The sequence below is a fragment of the Geotrypetes seraphini genome, chromosome 4, assembly GCF_902459505.1.
Source record: "Geotrypetes seraphini chromosome 4, aGeoSer1.1, whole genome shotgun sequence".
NCBI classification, from domain to species: Eukaryota; Metazoa; Chordata; class Amphibia; order Gymnophiona; family Dermophiidae; genus Geotrypetes; species Geotrypetes seraphini.
Window position 1 is genome coordinate 106,039,810 of NC_047087.1, and position 24,652 is coordinate 106,064,461.

Consider the following 24,652-nt stretch of genomic DNA (forward strand, 5'->3'; position numbering starts at 1 on the left):
AATGCCTGCACCAATAGTCTGAACTCTGAATGATAAAGGATCAATATATTTTTTTATGGTTCTTAATTTCCACAATGTAAAAAAGCATTTTTATACCACTAAGTTCGTGCTGTCTGCTAGTGTAAAATGTCAGTCTAGTGTGACTCCCAGACCAACATCTTTTTAGGAGCACCCTATCTGCAGTAACCATTATCTCTTCTTCTCTCTAAGAGATCCCACATGCCTAGACCAGGCTTTCTTGAATTCAGACACAATCCCTGTCTCTACCACCTCTTCTGGGAGACTGTTCCATGCATCTACCACCCTTTCTTTAAAAAAGTATTTCCTTAAATTACTTCCTGTTCCATGCATCTACCACCCAGTATTTCCTTAAATTACTCCTGAGCCTATCACCTCTTAACTTCATCCTATGCCCTCTCATTCCAGAGCTTCCTTTCAAATGAAAGAGACTCGACTCTTGCGCATTTACGTCATGTAGGTATTTAAACGTTTCTATCATATTTCCCCTCTCCACCTTTTCTCCAAAGTATACAGTACATAATGAGGTCTTTAAGTCTGTCCACATTCAGTTACAGTAATTGTTCAGAATAAACTTTTGGTAGGATGGAAGCTGAATTAAGGGTAGCCCTTCTATCTTCAGTCTGGTGGGCTCTCGAAATAGTCTGATTGGACTGTGTCCAATAGTCTGATTGGATTACATCAGTTGAAAAAAAATACTTCCAAATTGCCCACTGAGAGCATCAAAATTAAGCTTTCGACATCAGAAGTTGCCTTTGAAGGAGCTCTACTCCCTTTTACAGGCCAGGTTAAGGATGGTTTCCTTGTCTACCCTACGTCCCCTGATTCAGAAAGGAGATGGCTATGTTATGTTAATTTGGTTTTTTATTCCGCCTTTACCTGTTCAGTTCAAGGTCAGATTATATTACAAGAGGTTGGGTCGGTTACCCTGGAGGTTACAATGGACAGTTTAGTTTTACACAGACATTCAGTAGAGTTGCTAGTACAGTTCAGTACAGTTATTAATGCAGTTAGGTCATAGTTACAAATATATAGTTACAAGTTTAAGTAGGTCATCTTTGACTCATAGTTATGTCCCAGTAATTGCATTGGATAGTTTAGAAATGAGCTTTACAATACCATTTCAAGTGCAATAGGTGAGACATTCTAGACAGTAGGGTTATTTCCCTTTAGCCGCATGCAGCAGAAGGAATTCACTCTGGATTTTTTACTCTGCCTCTATTGTACTTCACTGGGCTGTTTAGCTCCACCCTCAGTTCATTTCTTATGCAAGCTCAATGGTGTCTCACAGGGTGCCGGTTGTGTTGTCGCACCTCGACCTGTTCCAGTTTGCATCTGTTGGTCCGCAGGGGTGGAGGTATTGTCAGACATTGCAGTCTTACTGGCAGCCCAAAGATCAGATTTGCAGCAGCATTCCCAGCATTGTGGCAGTGAATATTCACTCCAGAAATTTGTTGAACAAGTCTTTAATAAGACTCGCCAGAACCTTTCTGAGTTTCCTTAGTATCCTGGGATGGTCCCGTCTGGTCCCATCGCTTTGTCCACCTTCAGTTTTTCAAGTTGCTTATAAACACCCTCCTCTGTGAACGGCGCAGAATCTACTCCATTTTCTCGTGTAACTTTGCTATACAATCTCAGTCCTTCTCCAGGATTTTCTTCTATGAACACAGAACAGAAGTATTTGTTTAGCACATTTGCTTTCTCCTCATCACTCTCCACATATTGGTTCCCAGCATCTTTTAGCCTAGCAATTCCATTTTTATCTTCCTCCTTTCGCTAATATATCTGAAAAAATTTTTGTCTCCCTTTTTTACATTTTTAGCCATTTGTTCTTCCGCCTGTGCTTTTGCCAGACGTATCTCTCTCTTGGCTTCTTTCAGTTTTACCCTGTAGTCCTTTCTGCTCTCCTCTTCTTGGGGTTTTTTATATTTCATGAACGCCAACTCTTAAGAACATAAGAAGAACATAAGAAGTTGCCTCCGCTGAGGCAGACCACAGGTCCATCCTGCTCAGCGGTCCGCTCCCGCGGCGGCCCATCAGGCCCATTGCCTGAGCAATGGTCTATACCTATCTATACCCCCCAATCCCTTTTTCTTCTAGGAATCTATCCAAACCTTCTTTGAAACCATTTAATGTTTTCTTGTCTACAACAGTCTCTGGAAGCGCGTTCCATGTGTCCACTACCCTCTGAGTGAAAAAGAACCTCCTAGCGTTTGTTCTAAACCTGTCCCCTTTCAATTTCTCCAAGTGCCCCCTTGTACTTGTGGTGCCCCTTAATTTAAAAAATCTGTCCCTGTCTACTTTTTCTATGCCCTTCAGGATCTTGAAGGTTTCTATCATGTCTCCTCTAAGTCTTCGCTTTTCCAGGGAGAAAAGTCCCAACTGCTTCAATCTGTCAGAATATGGGAGATTTTCCATTCCCTTTATCAGTTTGGTTGCTCTTCTTTGTACTCCCTCAAGTACCGCCATGTCTTTCTTGAGGTACAGCGACCAGTACTGGACATAGTACTCCAGATGCGGCCGTACCATTGCACGATACAGCGGCATGATGACTTCCTTCGTCCTGGTCGTAATACCCTTCTTAATGATACCCAGCATTCTGTTTGCTTTCCTAGAGGCTGTGGCGCATTGCGCCGATGCCTTCAGTGTTGCGTCTACCATCACTCCCAGGTCTCTCTCCAGGTTACTAATCCCTAGTGGTGTTCCCCCCATTTTGTATGTGAACATCGGGTTCTTTTTCCCCACGTGCATGACCTTGCATTTCCCCACGTTGAAGCTCATCTGCCACTTTTCGGCCCACTTTTCCAGCTGCGTTAGATCCTTTTGGAGATCCTCGCAGTCTTCCTTGGTTTGAGCCCTGCTGTATAGTTTGGTGTCATCTGCAAATTTAATGACTTCATACTTAGTTCCCGCCTCTAGGTCATTTATGTAGATATTGAACAAGAGTGGTCCCAGCACCGACCCCTGCGGAACTCCGCTCGTGACCCCTTTCCAGTCTGAGTAGTGGCCCTTTACGCCAACCCTCTGCTTCCTGTTTGCCAGCCAGTTTTTGATCCATCGGTGGACCTCCCCTTGTACCCCGTGGTTCCATATCTTTTTAAGCAGTCTCTCGTGTGGCACCTTGTCGAAGGCTTTTTGGAAGTCAAGGTAAATGATGTCTATAGATTCCCCTTTATCCACCTGGCTGTTCACTCCCTCAAAGAAGTACAATAAGTTTGTGAGGCATGACCTACCCTTACAGAAGCCATGTTGACTCGGTTTTAGCTGCCCATTTTTTTCGATGTGCTCATAGATGCTGTCTTTAATCAGTGCCTCCATCATCTTTCCCGGGACTGAGGTCAGGCTCACCGGCCTGTAGTTTCCCGGGTCCCCCCTTGCGCCCTTCTTGAAGATGGGCGTGACATTTGCTATTTTCCAATCCTCCGGGATCTCTCCGGTTTTTAAGGATAGGTTGCATATCTGTCGAAGTGGCTCCGCTATTACGTCTTTTAGTTCCTTGAGTACCCTTGGGTGAATGCCATCCGGACCCGGCGATTTGTCGCTCTTTAGTCTGTCGATCTGCTTGAGTACATCCTCTTGGCTTACCTCTAAATCGACCAGCTTATCGTCTTGGTCTCCTATTACGATCTCCTCGGGTTCCGGAATGGTGGTTATATTCTCCATCGTGAAGACTGACGTGAAGAACTCATTTAACCTGTCAGCTATCTCTTTCTCTTCTTTTACAACTCCCTTTCTGTCTCCATCGTCCAATGGTCCCACTTCTTCTCTCGCCGGTTGCTTCCCCTTGACGTATCTGAAGAACGACTTAAAGTTTGTTGCTTCCTTTGCCAGTCTCTCTTCGTATTCTCTTTTTGCTTTTCTAACCACTCGGTGACACTCTTTCTGGTGTTCTTTGTGCCCTTTTTGGTTCTCCTCTGTTTGGTCTTTTTTCCATTTTCTGAACGATGCTTTCTTGTCGCTTATTGCCTTCTTTACTGCACTTGTTATCCACACTGGGTTTTTTGTTCTATTTTTTTTGCACCCTTTTCTGAACTTGGGGATGCATATGCTTTGTGCTTCGTGCACAGTCTCCTTGAATAAGGTCCAGGCCTTTTCTACGGATTCCGTCTTCCCTATGTTGCTTTTGAGCTTCTTTCCCACCATTTTTCTCATGGCATCATAATTTCCTTTTTTGAAGTTGAGTGCCGTCGTTGTGGTTCTTTTCCCCTTTAATGATCCAATTTCAAGCCTGCACTGGATCATGTTGTGATCGCTGTTACCTAGCGGGGGTAATACCGCCACCTCCTTTGCTGTCCCCCCTAGTCCGTTGAAGATTAGGTCAAGAGTGGCATCGCCCCTTGTTGGTTCCGTGACCAGCTGCTCCATGAAACAGTCCCTCGTGACTTCTATGAATTTTGTCTCTCTTGCGCAGTTTGAGTGCCCAATACTCCAGTCTATCCCAGGATGGTTGAAGTCCCCCATCACCACCACATTTCCGCTTCTGCATACCTGCTTCAGTTCAGCCTCCATCTCCTGGTCGATTTCTTCCGGTTGTCCAGGTGGGCGGTAGTACAGACCCAGTTTAATGTCTGCTCCTGCTCCTCCCTGTAGCTTAACCCATAGTGATTCCAGGCCATCCGCCCGTACTGTTGTTTCCGTTCTGGCTGATGGTATGGAGTCTTTTATGTACAGCGCTATTCCTCCACCCTTTTTATGTGCCCTGTCTCTCCTGTATAGTTTGTACCCTGGTATGGCCACATCCCATTGATTGTCCTCAGTCCACCACGTTTCTGTGACTCCAATTATGTCTAGGTCCTTATTGCTGGCTGTGATTTCCAGTTCTCCCATTTTGGCCCTCAGGCTCCTAGCATTTGTGTATAGGCAGTTTAAGACCCAGTTTGTTGTCCTCTCTCTTTGTTTCCCTTGTGCTTTGGTATTCCTGCAGTTTCCCTCATGGTTTGCCAGCCCCTGAGCTTCGTCCTCCTCCTGTTGTGTGTTTGTGACGTCCTCTGCCTGTTTCCCCTGCACCTCCTGCTCTCCTAATTCCCACTCAGTCCTGGGCTCTTTTTCACAATGACTTTGCCCCTCTGTTTCCTGTTGTTCTGTGTTGGTGCCGCTTACCTGGTCCATTTGTGCCCTCGATCCCTGCAATGCGTCTTTAGGTCCTTTTTCAACCCATACACCCTCAGACCCGAGTCCTCTTTTGCACTGTCCCAGTTCAGTACCTTTGTCAAGTACTGATGTCCGATGTGTCGAGGTCAGGTCGACTATCGGCTTTCCCCTTCTTCTCAGTTTAAAGCCAAGTCTATGACGTTCTGGACGTTGCGTGCCAGCATCCTCGTCCCAGCTGTGCTAAGGTGCAGTCCATCTCTTCTGTATAGCTTGTTCTTCCCCAAGAAGGTAGTCCAGTTCCTAACAAAGTGGAAGCCCTCCTCCTCGCACCATCTCCTCAGCCAAAAGTTAATTGATTGTAGTTCGCTCTGTCTCTTTGTGTCCGCTCTCGGTACTGGCAGGATCTCTGAGAAGGCTATCTTCCTTGTCCTTAGTCTCAGTTTCCTCCCCAGGGTCCTGAACTGGTCAGTTAGTGTAGTCCTGTTGAAGTTTCTCCTGCTGATGTCGTTGGTTCCGATGTGGATCACTACTGCTGTCTCCTCCGTCTCGGCTCCCTCCAGGATCCTCTCGATATTGTTGATGATGTCTTTTGTTCTTGCCCCCGGGAGACATGTTACCAGTCTGTCCTCTCTCCCTCCGGCTATATGACTGTCTACTCCTCTCAGGATTGAGTCCCCGACCACGATAGCCGATCTCCCCTTCTTCAACTGTCTCTCTGGTCTCAGATCTTTCGGCTTTATTTTCTCAGCCACTAGGTTGGAGAACCATATCGGCTTCCTTTTTCTCTTGTTTTTATTGATTTTCTTCACATAAAGGTCCGTAGCCATTTTTATCGCTCCTTTCAGCTTAGACCACTGTCTTTCCACTTCTCTTATGTCCTCCCATCCTAACAGCTCTTTCTTCAGGTACTCTCTCATTGCATTAAAGTCCGTACATTTGAAATCTAGGACTTTAAGTATTGTGCAGCCTCTCTCCACTTTAGCCGTTATATCAAACCAAACCGTTTGATGATCGCTACTTCCCAGGTGAGCACCCACTCGAACATTAAGAGATACTCTCTCCATTTGTGAGGACCAGATCCAATATCGCTTTTTTCCTTGTGGGTTCTGTCACCATTTGTCTGAGCAGAGCCTCTTGAAAGGCATCCACAATCTCCCTACTTCTTTCCGATTCTGCAGACGAAACATTCCAGTCCGCATCTGGCAGGTTGAAATCTCCCAACAGCAGAACCTCCTCTTTCCTTCCAAACTTTTGGATATCCACAATCAGATCCTTATCAATTTGCTGCGATTGAGTCGGAGGTCTGTAGACTACACCCACATAGATAGAAGTTCCATCTTCTCTTTTCAAAGCAATCCATATTGCTTCTTCCTCTCCCCAGGTCCCTTGCATTTCGGTCGCTTGGATATTGATCTTTACAGTGATCTTTACAGTGAGTACACATGCTGACAGCCTGTGAGAGACATAGGGAGAGGTTGGAAAAGTGGGTTTTTCAGTGTTTGTATATATTCCCCTGTGTTCCCCCTCCTGAAAAATACTAAAATCGACATTTTTAGAGTTTGGGAAGTGTGAAAAAGATCACAATTGTGACATGAATTTATTGAAAGAGGCCATCTTGGATTTTTAGTGATCTTTCTTTCTAAAGCTCCCTGCTTCTTCCAAACTGCAAATTTTGCCTGAAAACTTGCTGGGATGGAGTTCTTGTGCTCTCCTTCTGTGGATTCTTGCTAGGATTGCGCAAATTTTGTGCTTTTGGAGGGTCCTTGTGCCACGTGCTGCGGGGCGCAGCAGGGAGTGGTGGCAACATCCAGCTTAGCTTCTCCCCTGCTGAAGCAGGTGACCAAACACTCAGCTAGCCCCGTGGAGCAGCCTTCAGTGATTTGGGGGCTTGGCCCAGCTGGTAATGTTGTTTGTCATATTGCAGACCTTCCGTAGCCTAATATCTGCAATTTTCAGTCACCTAAGGGTGTGTCTGCACCCCTGGAGCCGGACATTTTTTTCTTCGTTTATGAAATTTTGTGGGTCTGAATTTTAGAATGCATGTTCTCATCCTGCACAGTACCATGCCACTGCAGAGTTGACTCTGAGCGGCATTGTGCCTTCGGGCATGGTCTCACCGCAGCCTTCTGCTGTTTGTGCACTGTCTGACCTTCATTTGGGGGACTCTGATGTGGATGTTTCAATCACTGCTACCTGTTTGCAGGTTCAGCACTTCCTGGAGCGGGAAAATCAGGGACTGTGTGCTGGATCTGCGGATCCCTCTGGGGGCTGCGAATTACAGACCGGTGAGTCTCACATCGATAGTGAGTAAACTTATGGAAAAACTAATCAAACACCAATTGGATACGATCCTGAACGAGGAGAATCTACGAGATCCCCATCAACATGGATTTACAAAGGGAAGGTCCTGCCAATCCAATCTGATCAGCTTCTTTGACTGGGTAACAAGAAAGCTGAATATAGGGGAATCCCTGGACATCGTGCACTTGGACTTCAGCAAAGCGTTTGTTAGCGTCCCACACCGCAGGCTATTGAACAAGATGAGTTCGATTGGATTAGGTGAAACATTAACTGCATTGGTTAAGGACTGGCTTAGAGGTAGACTTCAGAGGGTGGTGGTAAATGATACCCTCTCCGAAATGACGGAGGTAATCAGCGGAGTGCTGCAGGGCTTGGTCTTGGGCCCGATCCTATTTAACATCTTCGTAAGAGACTTGGCTGAGGGGCTTCGAGGTAAAATTACATTATTCGCCGATGACACCAAACTATGCAACATAGTAGGCAAAAGCACAGTAGGCAAAAGCACAGTGCCCGACAGTATGACGCAGGACCTACTCCTACTGGAGCATTGGTCTAAAACTTGGCAACTAAGTTTCAATGCCAAAAAATGTAAGGTCATGCACCTTGGCAGCAAAAATCGATGCAGAACTTACACCCTAAATGGTGAGACCCTAGCAAGGACTGCAGCAGAACGAGACTTGGGAGTGATCATTAGTGAAGACATGAAGACCGCCAATCAAGCATCATCCAAGGCTAGACAAATCATGGGTTGTATCCATAGAAGTTTCGTCAGCCGTAAGCCCGAGGTAATAATGCCTTTGTACAGATCCATGATGAGACCTCCTCTGGAATACTGTGTACAATTCTGGAAGCCACATTACCAAAAAGATGTGCTGAGAGTTGAGTCGGTTCAGCGAATGGCCACCAGGATGGTCTCGGGACTCAAGGATCTTCCGTATGAGGAACGGCTGGGTAAGTCGCAGCTGTACTCACTCGAGGAATGCAGAGAGAGGGGAGACATGATTGAGACGTTCAGATATGTCAAGCACCATATCAAGGTGGAAGAAGACATCTTTGTTCTTATAGTACCCAAGGCAACAAGAGGGCATCCGTTGAAAATCAGAGGTGGGAAATTTCATGGCGACACCAGAAAATATTTATTCACCAAAAGGGTGGTTGATCGCTGGAATAATCTTCCACCACAGGTAATTGAGACTAGCAACGTGCCAGATTTTAAGAAAAAATGGGAAAGGCATGTGGGATCTCTTCATGGAGGAAGTTATGGGGTGGGTCATTAGAGTGGGCAGACTAGATGGGCCGTGGCCTTTTTCTGCCGTCATTTTCTATGTTTCTATGTTTCTAATATAACTTCTATTTAGGAAATGAATTTATCAAACAGTACGGTCTTAATTTCTTTCCGAAATGCAGCCTGGCTCCACTAATGTAATTACCTAACCAGGACTGCTGCTTACATGCTTAAAATGAAAAAGTCCTATCCAGAAAAGACCTGTATCTATAACCAGTAATTTTTGGATAGGCAAATAAATTACAATTTCTGGTTATCCTCATAGGGCTGTATAGCACGAAATGAGACAAAAGATAGGTTAAATCAGCTTAAAGCATATGCAAGAAAACTTAAATATTACTCGTGCCTCCACCAGCAACCAGTTCAACAGTCTATAGTAGGGACTAACATGATCACTTTTCTTCAGCCCAAATATCAGACAGACAGCCGTGTTCTGTACTATTCTCAATTTTCTCAAATTTTTTTAGGTGCACCCAAATAAACAATATTGCAATAATCCAGCATAGCTAGAACCAATGCCTGCACCAATAGTCTAAAAGATAGAGGATCAAAGTATTTTTTGATGGTCTTTAGCTTCCAAAGTGCAAAAAAGCACTTCTTCACCACTAAATTCGTATGTTCTACCTTGGATAAATGAGAGTCTAATGTGACTCCTAATATTTTTATAGATTTGGAAATCGGGTAGTCATGACCATTTAAATGAAGCGATGTTCTAGTTATTTTATCCTTTGAACTTGCTAGGAAAAATTTTGTCTTTTCTGTATTTAATTTCAATTTAAAGTTGATTGTCCATTTTTCTATCTCAGTCATAATGTAAGAGAATTTGTTCTAAAATTTCATTAGTTATGCTATTTAAAGGAATTAAAATAGAAATATCATCTGCATATATATAAAAATGTAAATTCAACTTTTGAACCCTTTCCCCCCTCCCTGCCAGGCTCTGTACCCTGTACCCTCTCTTGTGGTCTAGTGGTAGGCCGGGACAGGGCACAGGTCAGTGCCTAGTGGCTAGCAGGCAGGTAGGGACAGGGCACAGGGCAGGCAGGGAAGTCTTTCTGTTTCCTGATCAACTTTGGAAAATGCACATCTCTGATACCTTTACATTTTTATTTCCTCTTTTTTATTTTTTAAAGCAATTCACATGTCCAGCACAAGACCTCTTGCCTCAGCTGTACATTTGTTATAAATTTAAACAAGTGATTAATTTACTGTAATTCCAGCAGGAGGGCCCCCTTCCCTGGTATCTTTCTGCAGGGTACCTTTCTGTAGGGCCAGGAAGCCTCCTGATTAATTTAATTCTGGCAGAAGGGCCCCCTTCCCCAGTACCTTTCTGCAGGACCACCACCCCCCTTCCCCCCTTTAGGCAATTCTGGCGGTCCAGTGATGCATCAGCAACCTCCCCTGCTGATTGACCGTCTGAGTCCCCATCTGCTGCGGCAGTGAGATACAGGCGTGAGCTCCCAGCACACCTGCCTGGTCCCACGCTGCCGTCTGAATAGTGCTGTCAGCTTGGTCCAGCACTGCAACGGCAGGCTCCCCCATCTGCCGCTGAAGTAAAAGGCAGGCATGAAACCCGAGTGCGCCTGCCTGGTCCCGTGCCACCGCTTCAATGATGCCGTCAGCTCCAGCAAGTCTCGCGAGAACCAATGGCACCATTCAGGCGGCGGTACAGGACCAGGCAGGTACACTCGGGACTCACTCCTGCCTTTCACTTCTGCGGCAGATGGGGGAGCCTGCTGATGCGCTGGACCGAGCTGACGGCACCATTCGGGCGGCAGCACGGGACCAGGCAGGCACGCTCAGGGCTCGTATCTGCCTCTCACTGCCATGGCAGATGGGGACTCGGGCGGCCATCCAGCAGGGAAGCCTGCCGATGCAGCACTGGACCGCCAAGATTACATAAAGGTACCGAGGTGGGCACACGGTATTCGCTGCATAAGATGCACCCTTATTTCCACCCACTTTTGGGGGGGAAAAAGTGTGTTTTATGAGCGAAAAATACGGTATTTTCTAGCATACTAAAAATAATTAAAACACATTAAAATATCCAGATAAATGGTAATAACGAATGCTTTAAGATTAAAATAAACTCTGTAACTTGCAGTCTGTGTTGCATTCATAATTGTCTACAAATATGCATATGGTTCAGCAACGTCTGCATGTGAATTTCCATAATAAAGAACTGTTAACTAAATTGGATCTCATCACCTTTTTCATGTCCTTGCTTTTGGATTCCCACAATTCTTTGACTGCTTGTTTTGCTTCTTGTGGGATACTTGTTTCTTTGTTTTATTATGTGCAAGACTAACCCATTTGATGAAATTTCCCCCCAGTAAAACTCCCCTCACCATCTGGAGAAGGTTCCATTCTCTGATATTCAGTAAAATAGATATTACTGATTATAGATTTTGTTAGCATAAGATTGCTTTAGTTTTGTATCTTGTGTTTTACCATATATCATTCTCCTTATAGATCATGTTAATGGGCATTGTACAAGCCCAACTTCGCAGACCTGCATCTCTGGAAAACGGCTTTCTAGTGCCGAAGGTTTAAAAACAAATCGTCGAGGACCTGTAAAACCTCCATTTCGAAAAGCACAATCAGCTGCTTGCATGGAAATTTCTCTCCCTGTCACAACCGAAGGTGGGTTCCTCACTGTATCTCCTACAGGTTACAGGGGGGATATTTCTTTCAGTCCTGTGAAATAGTGTTTCTTAATATTCTCATGGAAATTTTCAGGATCGCCACAATGAATATGCATGAGGTATATTGAATACCTATTGTACACAAATCTATGCTAATTTAACTTATGCATATTCATTGTGGTAATCCTAAAAGCCTTACTGGCTAGGTATTCCTCCAGCAGAAAGTTGAGAAGCATTGCCCTAAAATGTGTGAAAAACAAACTAAGCTGATTTCCTTTCATACTTATACAGGGGGCAGAATATGAATGAAGTCACAGTGTGCATGTGTCTTTTATAAAATACACAAAATCACATGTATTATATTTGCATCCCTTGACATCTGCCCATGAGCAGGTATAATGTCTACACCTTCAGTCTAGGTATTATTTCTGCAGGATTTGTGTTATTATTTTTTAAAGACACAGTGGAATTTATGTGTCTTTATAAATAGAATTATGTAAAGGACGTCTAATAAGGATAATAAGCATTAATTGGAACTTGGCCAAATGCTGGAAGCGATTTTACAAATAGACGTCCACAATTTCATGGATGCCCATCAGAAAAATTTGCACCTAACAGGATAGGTGTGGGTGTGGCATGAGCGTGGCATTGAAATAGACGTCCATTTACAGAATCGCATATTCTTGTACAATCCCACTTTATTCCGGGACCAGTGGGTTTTATGCAACTCTGACCACCAGGCACTGTAGAAAGCTTCAAGTGATTGAAGCCATAACCCCTCCCCTCAGCAAGCATATCCTGGAGCATGCCCAGTAGAATCCAGTTTATGCTTTCTACAAACCAAGCCTGTAGTAGCTTATTTCTTCTGCTCATGTTTTCTTTAGATAGTTTCAGTAATGTTTTCGGTATTTCCCTCTCGAGTCGGCCATTGAGCTGTGGAGGTTCCCTGCAGGGACATCCTTGCGATGGGAGATCGTGGACGGTTGGAGAACGTCTGCTTCTGGGGATAATAAGCCCCCTGGACAGCCTGCAAGATAGATCAGGTCTCTGGGATCGGGAGCCAACTTACCCCATGTTCATCCGCTAGTGGCTGTAGTGCAGGCTGAGCGGTTCCATGGTGGTATTTAGAGCTGGACTGCGTGCCTTCGCCAGGCAGTTGTGCGACATGTCCGAGGGTGGCGAAGGTCACTGGCTGTGGTGTTCAGGCTGGTGGGGCAGTCAGAAGAGTTGGAATCCAGCTTTACAGCTTCCTGAGGCATTTGATCTCTCTACATGCTTTTTACAGCATTGCCTGCATTTCTCCCTGCAGCTCTATGTCACAGTGGTTCCCTGTTTCTTTCCCTGGCGATTTTATTGCAAAATTGGCACCCAGAAGCCATCTTGGATTTTCCTAGTTTGAATACATCAATATATTTTTTTTATAGTTAGGAGCTTTGTTTTTGCTCCAAACTTCATAGATGGCCTTCCCAGGTTGGGATATATTGATTTCATGCCTCATTTGCGGTGGATGGCTGCCACATTCCGCGTACACTGTGGCCCTCAAGGGGTTAAATTTGCACAGAAGCCTTTTGCCCCAATTATTGCGAAAATTGTGTTTGGGGGTTTTTGAGTGAGCGCTGATGGTGTTTTGGCGTAACGTAAGTGCGTTTTCAAAGAAAAACTTTATAAGTCCTCCAAGTACTCTAAGTCTGAGGAGCACAGGGCGGCTTTTGCTACAAGAGTCCTCCTTTTCCCCGGGAATTATGAGTAGGCTCTTTCAGGCATATTTATAAAGCAGTCCATGCCTGCGATCCTCCCACTGATGTTTAGCCGTCTGTGGGGACATCGCCGCTGCTCGGCCCAAATCATTTGCTTGGTTTCCCAGCAGGAACTGTGAAGCACAAAAGGGCAACACCTGTGATGGCGTTAGGCGCTCTCCCAATCCCTCTGCTTTCGTATAGAGTTCAGCTGCGGCCGCTGATGTGGAATGTTTGGTGGAGCTCTGTGATCAGGCTCCATCTGGGTCTCGTGACCTGGCTGATGATCCCAGAGTCTGCAGGACCTCATCACAGAAGTGCTGCAGGACTGGTCACTGCATTAGGCTTAGCCGGTCCAGCAGGAATATTCTCTCATGAGTGATCAAGAGGCCACTACCTGCCTCCTTCTCTTGTTAACCCTGATGCGGGTTATGTCCTGTCGGAGATTTGGGGTAACCCGGAGGGTCCCCTGTTTTGCGCTAGAGCCGTGGTGAGGATTTGTCCCATGGCGAGTGGTTTTACTAAGCACTTTGCTTCTCCCAAGGTGGCTGTAGCTGTGACTCCAGCCACCATGCACACTTCTTTCCCTCCCGAAGGCGAAGTGGTCCTGAAGGATGTTCAGGACAGGCGTATGGATTTTATCCTTGCGTGCCTTTTTTTTTATTTGGCTACAGCCGGGGTTGAGGCGGAGCCAGCCTCGTCCTTCATTGCATGGACGTGCCTCTCCACACTTCACTATGCCCTGTCACTGTGGTACTTAGTGATTTGGAATTTCTCATCTCCAGGGTGGATTGGATAGCTGATGCCTTATCTGGCATTCAGAAAGGTTTTTGCCTAGCTGGGCGCCTCTTCAGTGTCTGCCTAGAAGATGCCGTGGATCAGGCAGCGGTCTAGGGATTCCTCCTTTGAGACCACCTGGAACGCATTTCCATTTTAGGGATGGCGTTGTTTCTGCCAGGGTCTAGTTGATCTGGCAAATGTACAAGACTGCAAGCCGATGGCTTTGCCCGGGAACAGGGCATGTCCCACCAGGACATGCTTTTAGTCCATTTGGACATCCTTACCATTATGACAGTCCTCCCTCCTCTGGGCAGATGTACTCTGCGTTCCCCAGACCCTGTTTCAGGGGGGTCTGGCTGTTAGCAGTCCTCAAACAGTCATCTAGCAGCCCACCCCCAAGAAGACAGGGGGGGCATCTGTCTGCCTTCTTGGTGGCATGAGAGACCGTTACATCAGACTGCTGGGTCTTGGAGGTGTTGCGCGATGGACTCGCTTTGGAGTTTTCACATCCTCTCTCCTTGTACTTTCTAGTTTCCCCTGCAGACCACAACGAGGTGATGCTTCGGTTGCATGCCGCATTCCACAGACTTTTGGATCTTGCAGCTTGCAGGGGGAAAAAAACTCTATATGCTTCATCATCCCATTGAAAGTCTCCGAAGTTGGAGATCAAGCCTGGATCTCAAAGCGGTCGATGCGGCACTGAAGGTGCCCCACTTACGCATGGAGATGATTAATTCCGTCATTGATTTACTAATGCTGGGGAAGTTTCCGGCCTCCATGGATCTCATGGAGGCATATCTGCTTGTCCCTTTTTTTGCGGTTTCATGTCCTGGAGCAGCACTTTCAGTTTGTGGCTCTTACCTTGGTGTTGACGCCCAGAACCTTCACCAAGGTGATGGTGGTAGTGGCAGTACATTTTTGCTGCCTGGGTGTCCTGGGCTACACATATCTGGATGATTTGATGTTCAGAGTTCCCCTTCTTTCCGAGGGGATTCCACTCTGGATTTTTAACTCTGCCTCTGTAGTACTTCACTGATCGGTTTAGCACCCTCTACAGTCTTTCCTTCTGCATGCATTTCTGCAGCTCTATGTATTCTGCTCTCCCCATTTTATTGTTTTAAATTCAATGTTGTTTCATCCCCTTTGTGGGTATTTTCACGTTTGAAGCAAATTTGGAGCTCTGCCTGCTTGAGAATTTACAGACTTCGGTCTGTAGTTGACAGGCCAATCCCTTTTGGGTACCTGTTAGCCAGTCTGCATAGTTCTCCTTGGAGTTCAGGGTCGTCTCTGAGGTAGTCTCATCTCCTGTTAAGCAGGTGTTGCGTGCAGACTGTAAGGCACGCTTAGGGGACTCAGCGGTGTTCCACAGTGTACTGACTGCATTTTCATGGCTCTGCCCATCCTGATGCACTTCCAGTGGTCCGCTGGGGTGGAGGCATAGTCAGACAGTGGAGTCTGACTGGCAGCTTTGTGAGAACATTCCTAGCATTGTGGCAGTGAATTCTTATGCAGCTACTGAATAAGAGCTGTGAGCAGGTGAATTCCAATGTATCGGGTCATAGTGAATATAAGGTGCTGACAGCTTGTGAGAGACTTTGGGAAACTTTTAAAAATGGTGTTCCCCCTCCTGAAAAATCCTAAAATTGCCATTTTGGGACTTTGGGAAGTGTGAGAAATATCGTGTTTTTGGCGCAAATTTGCTGCTGGTTGCCATCTTGGATTTTAGCAATCTTTTTTTCTACTTTTCCCTGATTCTTCAAAACTGCGATTTTTGCCTGTAAAACTTCTGGGATGGAGTCCTTGGGGTCTCCTTATGTGAATTCATGCCAGGAGGGGAGCTGTGGTGACCAGCTTAGATTTCCCCCCCACAGAAGCAGGTGATCAGCCTGTTAGCCAGCCCAGCTGGGGTAGCCTCCATTACTTTCAGGGCTTGGCATGGCTGGTTCTTCGGTCAACCTGGCTGCAGACTCTTCGCAGTCTAAGACATGCAAATTTAAGTCATCTAAGGGTGACTCCATGCCCCAGGAGCCGGATACCTTCTCTAAAATCATGAGGTTTTGTACTGAGGTTTTTTGGGGGGTTTTTTAAAGCGTGTTCTTCTCCTGAGCAGTCTCCATTCCCTCCCAGGGCATTTTTGGGTGGCATTGTACCTTCAGGTATATCCTCACCTCCGCCTGATCCTGCTGTTGATCTGCCTGCTCCTGATTTGGGGGATCCGGCTGCTGATCCTGACCTCTCTGATTCCTTGTTTGACAGTGCAGCCCTTCCCGGATTGTGGTATCTAATCTAATCTAATCTAATCCTTAGGTTTGTATACCGCATCATCTCCACGTTCGTAGAGCTCGTCCAAGCTTATGTGCTGGATCCATGGATCCTTTGGGGACTCCGGATCCTGGTGATGATCCTGATGTCCTGCACTTAATCAAGTTTGCAGCTCTGCCTGTTCTTACTACTGCATCTTTGCAGGAATTGAGCTTAGCCACTCAGTCAGCTCCATCCAGGCTTTGTAGTGGATGCTCACATTCTGCGACCTTTCCCTGGCATTCAGATATTAGTTTTATGGTTTCTGAGCAGTTTGACTTTCCGGAAGATACTTTGAAGAGTATTAGAATTTTGTCCCGCTTGTTATCCCTTGGTGCAGGAGTGTCAGCAGCTTTTGGGGCAGCCCAAGGTGGATTCTTTGGTGGTACAAGTGACTAAGCGCACCTCTCTTCTCAGTGCAGGAGGTGTTGTGTTGAAAGCTATGCAGGACTGCCATGTGGCTGTGGTCCTCAGGAAACTTTTTGAAACAGCCATTTTTGGGACGCGCCTGTCTCTCTTGGCTGTGCATGCTAGAGACTGATGTAGTGGAACCTCCTCAACTGCTACTGGCTAGGACACTTTATATAGTGGATGCCTTACATGACCTTTTGACAATGCTAGCAAAGGTGTCAGCATTCTTCCTTTTGGCCCATTGAATGCTCTGGGTCAGGCAGTGGTCTGGTGTTTCCACTTTCATGCCAACTTTAGCGAGGCTGAATTTTAAGGGGCAGTTATTGTTTGGCACAGGCTGGAGGTCCTCATGGATTCGGTAATGGACTGTCACCTGATGGTAGACCCAGACCCTCCAGGGAATCTGGGCATTCTAATGTTCGTGACTCCAGACAGTATGCACATTCAATGTGCAGAGATTTTCCCAGGTTCCCGAGGTCAGTATGCGAGCTACAGGCATTCCCAACCTTCTGCCGCCCGTCCTGCACAACCTACCAGAAAGATACAGTGACGCCAGGATGTCAAATGCCCCTCTGCGGTTAGGGAGCTGGCTCTCGGAGTTTCTGCCTGCCTTGATGCGCATTACAGCAGACCAGTGGGTAAGGATACAAGCTAGAATTTGCCCAGCCTCTGTCATATTGGTTCTTGGTTTCTCCATCCAGACGACCGGACAAGGCACTCAGATTACAGGCTACTGTTCAGTGCTTGCTGAATATTCAAGCTGTAGAGTCGGTGTTACACAACCTCTCGGCTCAGGCAAATACTCTGTATACTTTAGCATGCCAAAGAACGGCTCTGATGATTAGAGGCCTATTCAGCACGTGAATGCGGCTCTCAAACTTCCTCGCTTCGGAATGGAGACTGTGCGGTCGTTCATTTCAGCAGTGGCTACAGGGGACTTTCTGGCCTCTCTTGATCTTACGGAGGCGTGCTTACATTTTCCCATATTTCCAGCCCACCGCAAGTTTCTGCAGTTTCATGTTCTGAAACAGCTTACTAGTTCTCGGCCCTTCTCTTTGGGCTGGCGACGGCACCTCGGACCTTCACCAAGTTGATGGTGGTGGTGGCAACTTACCTGAGGAAGATGGGTCTTCAAATTCACTTTTATCTAGACGACTGATCGATCAGAGCTCCCTCGTTGGCCGAGGGACATCGAACAGTAGAGCAGGTGCTTCAGATGCTAGAGGACTTGAGCTGGATTTTCATCCTTGGAATGAGTCCTCTGCAACCTACGGTGTCATTGGCATGCTTGGGAATTCTCGGCAGTACTAGTACTACTACTAATATTTATTATTTCTATAACAGTGAAAGACATACGCAGCGCTGTACATTTTAACATACAATAAACAATCCCTGCTCAGAAGAGCTTACAATCTAATTTAGACAGATAGAGGAAAAGATACAGTGGGTATAGATATCTGACAGCAGTTAGTGGGAGTTAAGATATGAAAATAGATTCAAAAAAGTGGGCTTTTAGCTTGGATTTGAACACCACCATGGATGGAGCACGATGTATTGATTCAGGTAGCCTGTTCCAGGCATACGGTGCTGCAAGACAGACTGCCTGAATCAATACGTCATGCTGTGGGCTGTGTCTATCTGCCCAGGACTCATAGACAGAAGCTGTGTGTACAGATTTCTGTGTTTTTGGAGTGGCCAGCTCCTTCAGCATGGGATTACCTTCAAGTTCTAGGCTTTGTGGTTGCCACACTGTATTTAGTCTCTTGGGCGAGGGCACATATGCATCCTCTTCAGCCTGCCCTACTCTCTTGCTGGGTGCCACGCCAAGATGCCTTGCAGATTTGTCTGCCATGGCCTCTACAGACTAGAGCAAACATGAAGTGGTGGATTCATCCACAATCCCTCTGCAGGGGTGTTCCGCTCCTCATTGTCTCCTGAATTGTGATGAGGGTGATGCCTGCTTTCGGGCTAGGGAGCTCATTGCAATCGTTGTCCTATTCAGAGGTTGAACACTCTCATAGAGAAAGTGGTCCATCTGCCCGGTGGTGCTCAGGGCCATTTGCTTGGCGCAGATGAGGTTTCAGATGCAAAGAAAGTGGTCCATCAACTGACTGGAGCTCCGGGCCATTTGTCTGGTCTTGATGAGATTGCTGAAGACCTTGGAGGGCCAAGCGGTCAAGGTCTCCTTTGAAAATGCGATGGCAGTAGCCTATGTCAATTGCCAGGTAGGGCCCAAGAACATTCCTATGGCTCAGAAAGCCCACCTTCTTTTTCTTTGACAGAACATCTTCTCCTGGTGCTGACTGCAGCGCATGTGGCGAAAGTAGACAATGTGCAAGCAGACCTCCTCAGCTGACAGTCTCTGGATCCAGGCGAGTGGATCCTGTTCCCACAGGAATTTCAGATGATTGTGGAGTGCTGGGGGAGTCTGCGCATCGATCTCATGGCCACTTCATGATTCCGAAAGGTGCTTCTCTTCTTCTGTCGACGATCCGAGCCCAGAAGCAGAGGGCTCGATGCACTGATGCAGTGCTGGCAGTTATTTCTCCTGTCTGCTTTTACTCCTGAGCCGTTGGTCGACCGTGTCCTTCAGAGGATCCTGGTTCATCCTGGCCACATTGTGCAGGTGGCTTCAGCTTGATCACATGGGCATGTGAGTTGCAGCCTTTGGGCTGAGCGCTTCTTCGGACCCTTTCAAGCAGGATCCATTTGCCATGCCAGTTCTGTGGCCTTTGGCTCTTGAGTATGCAAACTTTGGGATATGAGATGTTCTGCCCTTGATGTTGAGGCTTTTCTACAGTCTAAGAAGTCGTCGGGAGGGGGGTCAACATACGCTACAGCGTCCACATCCACGTCAGGTGGATCCATATTCAGTTATGATTTTGCTGATTCTTGCCTTTCTTCTCACTGGAAAGATACTGGCCTTATGATCGCTTCTCTGCGGGTCCCGGTAGCCGGACTCTCTTACTTAGAGCCTGGGACAGTTGGTCCTCTTTGTCAGCTCATCCTGATGTTGCTTCATTCTTGCAAGGGGTCCATCGTGTCAGATGGCTGGTTGTCCATCCTATCCCTGCCTCTGGCTTTAGCCTGGTGCAGTCTACCTTTATCTAGGCTCCCTTTGACCTTCTTGCAGATGCTTCTCTGTTGGTTTTGATACTCTAGGCCAGGAGTGGGCAATTCCAGTCCTTGAGAGTCATAGGCAGGTCAGGTTTTCAGAATATCCACAATGAATATGTATGAGATGGATCTGCATGCACTTCTTCCTTGAGATGCAAATCTATCTCATGCATTTTTATTATGGATATCCTGAAAACCTGACTTGCATGTGGCTCTTGAGGACCAGAATTGCCCACCCCTACTCTATGCCATTGTTTCGGCTATTCATGTTCATTGGGTAGTGTGTTTGCCTGCCTTTCTGCCAACAGGTTCCTCAACTCAGGACTGCTTGTTGAAGAAACTAGTCATACGCAGGGTTCTTCTGTGTTATTGGAGGTCACTAATGAGTTTCACCTCTCTGACCATCTGTGTGTGCTGACTTATTCAATTAAGCGGGTGTTCCCACTTCTAAGGCCACGATTTCCAATGGATCCATAGGGCCATTTCATCACCCTACATTCTTTCTGTGAAACAGTCCCCTATTTCCATCAAGGCGTTTTCTACCAGGAGTGTGGCTTCTTCGTGGATCAAAGCTAAATCTGTCCCTCCTGAGTAGATTTGCGGGGTTGCAACATGGTGTCCTCTTCCCATGTTGGTCACTTTTTACAGAGTGGATGTTGCTGCAAAGCAGGACTCGGCCTTTGGGTCCTCGGTCTTTGAGGGGACTGCTTTTTTACGTTCCTGTTATCTAGAATGTCTCACCTATTGCACTGGAAAAAGAAATTATGTACTTACCCTGGTAAGCTCTTTTCCAGTAGATAGGTGAGACATTCCGCCCTGTCCTTTCTGCGCCTGTTTACAGTTTGTCTGTTTATGCTTCTCTATGCTGCTTCTTGGAGGTCACTCAGCCCTTGAGGGTTGGGAATAATTTGTATATATGTTCCTTTTGAATTGTGCTGCACTCCTTTAGAGCCTGTGTTGGCGGTTAATGCTACTGTTTAATTCCTTTCAGCAGAACACTTTGTTTAGCCTGTTATTACAGGTGCTTCTATTTCACATATGTGGGTACATCTCGGTGCTTGTGTACTTACTGTAGAGGGCACTAAACCAATCAGTGAAGTACTGTATATACTTGAATATAAGTTGATCCGAATATAAGTCGAGACCCCCTTTTCCCCCAAAAGGAGGAAAAATGGTTGACTCGAATATGTTGGGCAGCTTAATATTCAAGTGTCCTGCCCCGTCAGGCTCTGCACCCAGCCCTCTTCCTTCTTCCCCTCCCCTGTTAGGCTCTGCACCCAGCATCCTTCCATTCTCCCCTCCCCTGTCAGGCTCTGCACCCAGCACCCTTCTATCCTCCCCTCCCCTGTCAGGCTCTGCACTCTCCCTCCCAGGCTCTGCCCTATCTTCCTACCTTTGCCGATCTGGTGGAGGTGCAGTGGGTCCTCTGCCGATCGTTGGTGGAGGTGCAGCAGGCAGGAGCAAGCTTTCTGAACTCCTGCCCCACTGCTAACCGGCTGTGCAGATCCACTTAGTCCAAATCAGCGGCACGAGTAGCAGTGCGATTTAGCGCTGCTTCTCGGTACTGAGCGGCTTCCTTACTGGCTCCTGCAAATTCTCGCGAGAATTCGCAGGAGCCAGTAAGGAAGCTGCTCAGCGCCAAATCGCACTGCTGCTCATGCCGGTGAGATGGACTAAGTGGATCCACGCAGCCGGTTAGCAGCGGGGCAGGAGTTCAGAAAGCTTGCTCCTGCCCGCTGCACCTCCACCAACAATTGACAGAGGACCCGCTGCACCTTCACCAGATCGGCAAAGGTAGGAAGATAGGGCAGAGCCTGGGAGGGAGAGTGCAGAGCCTGACAGGGGAGGGGAGGAAGCTGCTCAGTGCCAAATTGCCAAATCAGAGCCAGTAAGGACTGCTCAGCGCCAAATCACGCTGTTGCTCATGCCGCTGAGATGGACTAAGTGTACCCGTGCAGCCGGTTAGCAGCGGGGCAGGAGTTTAGAAAGCTTGCTCCTGCCCACTGTATCTCCACCAGATCGGCAGAGGTAGGAAGATAGGGCAGGGAGAAGGATGGGGCAGAGCCTGGCTGCGGAGGCCTTAAAAAATTCTGGGAGGGGACATTGACCCGAATATAAACCAGGGCCTCCATTTTTGGGCCAATTTTTTGGCCCCAAAATCCCGGTTTATATTAGATTATATATGGTAATACAGAGGCAGAGTGAAAAATCCAGAGTGGATTCCTTCTGCAGAGCATATGAGTATCGAATATAATAAAAGCCTAAGCCGCACATGTGCATTCTTACCTGCGTGCTCCCGTTTTCCGTGCGCTGTAGGTCCCCGCAGATAGGAGTGCGCATGCGCGCTTCCACGCATCTCTCTCTCCCAAGGTGGATGTCAGCTTCGGGCGGGGCTGAGGCTGTCTGCCGCCGTGGCTGTCGGTGGCTGTAGGCGGCTTGAGGCGGCTGTCGGCGGAGGGCAGACCCGAGGTAAGGGGTGCTGATGGACAGGGGAAGAGACGGGGGGTAGAAAAAGAAAGGGTCGCCTCCAGCGACCACAACATGGTATGGTTCAACCTCAGGAAAGGTTTCACTAGATCAAACATGACAACAAAGGTCCTCAACTTTCGGGGCACTGACTTCAAACGCATGGGAGATTTCGTCCGTCGGGCACTGCATGACCAAGCTGAAATCAATAATGTAGAGGCTATGTGGTCAACCCTGAAATCTACCCTACACGAAGCAACAAAACGCTATATAAAAACAGTAAGCAAACGACGGAGAAATAATAGACCCCAGTGGTTCACAACAGAAATCTCGGACCTCGTTAAAAAGAAGAAAAAAGCATTTATTTCTTACAAGCAGTCAGGAAAAGGAGAGGCAAAAGAAAACTTTATCCCAGGACAAGCAGGCAGGTATTCTCACTAGTGGGTGATGTCATCCGACAGAGCCCCGACACGGACATCTTGAAAGCATGTCTTGCTTGAAGAAACTTAGAAGTTTCGAGATGCCCGCACCGCGCATGCGCCAGTGCCTTCCCGCCCGATGTACCGGGCGTGTCTCCTCAGTTCTTTTCTTTCCGCGGAGCTGAGAAGTTTGTACTTCATTCTGTGCTGACTGAAATTCAGTTTTTTGCCTTCTAATTACCCGCGTTTCTGTTTATTTCTTTGATTTTATTTCAATTTTACTTTATTTTTCTCAAAAAAAAAAAAAAATTTTTAAATTATTTCTTCCGGCGGTTCGGCCGGGCCGGCCTCGTGGCTGCGGCCTAGCGGCTTCGACCTTGCAGCGTCGATTTTCCGGCCTATGTCCCGACCAATCACCGGTTTTAAAAAGTGCAGCAAGTGCCAGCGTGCAATTTCGCTGACGGACCCACACCGACGCTGCCTTCAGTGTCTTGGTCCGGAACACGTTCCGAAATCGTGCCGGCCTTGTTCCACGCTCACTGCGCGCTCGTTTAAGCGGCGCTGCTTGCTCTGGGAGTCGATGTTCAAGATGGACACTGCTAAGGACATCTCTGCTACTGCGGTTGTTGAGGTTTCGCCGGTCCGTTCGAAACCTGCATCGACGACTCCTGCATCGAGCATCGTGAAGCCCGCATCGTTCGCACCGGCTTCAGCATCGAGTTCAGCATCGGCGCCTGCTTCCGTCTCCTCGGTTCAGGTACCGCCTTCCACTGTCCCTCCTGTGGTCATCAAAGTGCCTAAAGCTAGCAAGCAGAAGCACTTGGCCACGAAGGAACGCGAAGACCATACTGGAGGACCCCCTTTCGGTGCGGATCCCTCCATATCGGCTTCGCTTCGTTCCCTGCTAGAAGCTCAGTTTGTCGAGCTTATGCGCACTATGGGACCCCGGCTTATCGCCAACATTCACGGTGAGCTTCCGACCTCGGTTTCAGAGGGCGGTCCGCCCCCTCCCCCTCCTCCTCATCGTTCGATTTCTCTACTCGACGAGGGGGATCGGCGGAGGGCGGCGGAATCATCCAGGAGGGCTTCCCTTCCTGAGATGCCACCTTTGGAGCCCATCACACCTCCACGCCAACAGGGTGCTAGGGCGGCTCATGATAATCGTAGTCCTGGGCATACTGCATCGCAGGAGGAGTTCTTCCGCACTCCATACCAGACATGGGTGGCGCTGCGTGAATCCGCATCTCTGCCACCTCTACGATCCACTGCATCGAGCCCTATCCATTCCTTTGAGGCTTCAAAGGACCAATCGATGCATAGAAGATCTCGTTCTCCGTCCCGTCACCGGGAGGGGCATCGATCTCGGCACTCTTCTCGGCACTCCTCACGTCATTCGGAGGTGTCTCCGCAGAAGAAGATGCAGCGTTTGGGATACTCCTCGTCGGATTTGTCCCAGCCGGAGGGGCAAGAGTATGAGGAACCATCTACCTCCTATTCTCCCTGCCGATCTCAGCTCTCCCTGGACCCGGAGGCTTCCACGTCTTCTAGCCCGTCTCGTCGGCCGGCCTTGGCGGACCAACTGTCTTTCTCATCCTTTCTCCGACAGATGGCGGATGACTTGGATGTGACTTTGGACACTGGGTCCAAATATTCTAAAGAGTATTTGGACACCATGCATTTACCTCACCCTCCAGCGGAGACACTTCGGCTTCCTCTGCACAAGCTGCTGGACCAGACTTTCATGCGCTGTTTTGAGACACCGTATTCCTTACCTGCAGTCCCCAGTAAACTGGATGCTCGATACCGCATCGTTCACCACAAGGGGTTTGAGGGAGCTCAACTTTCTCATCAATCCCTTCTAGTCGAGTCCTCTCTCAAACGTTCTCATCCCTCCCAGGTCTATGCTTCCGTGCCTCCGGGCAGAGAGGGGAGAACGATGGATAAGTTTGGTAGACGTATCTATCAGAACTCGATGATGGCGACTCGAGTACTCAACTACAATTTTTTCTTCTCTTCATACTTGGATTTTTTCTTGCCGGTGCTCCGCAAGTTCATTCCTTTCATCGATGCTCAGGCTCGTTT

General features: G+C 47.6%; 1 protein-coding gene across 6 annotated transcripts in view; it reads left to right on the top strand.

Moving 5' to 3' along the window:
* The window catches only part of STXBP5L (syntaxin binding protein 5 like), an 815,959-nt gene that overhangs the window by 660,787 nt on the left and 130,520 nt on the right, over nucleotides 1-24,652 (top strand). For all 6 annotated transcript variants that reach the window (XR_004539193.1, XM_033941651.1, XM_033941652.1 and 3 more), the window contains one exon: nucleotides 11,168-11,338. Coding sequence is in view for 5 of the 6 variants with exons in the window: in XM_033941651.1 (XP_033797542.1) it covers nucleotides 11,168-11,338 (171 nt within the window). In the remaining variant the exon portion in view is untranslated. The remainder of the gene's footprint in view (nucleotides 1-11,167; nucleotides 11,339-24,652) is intronic.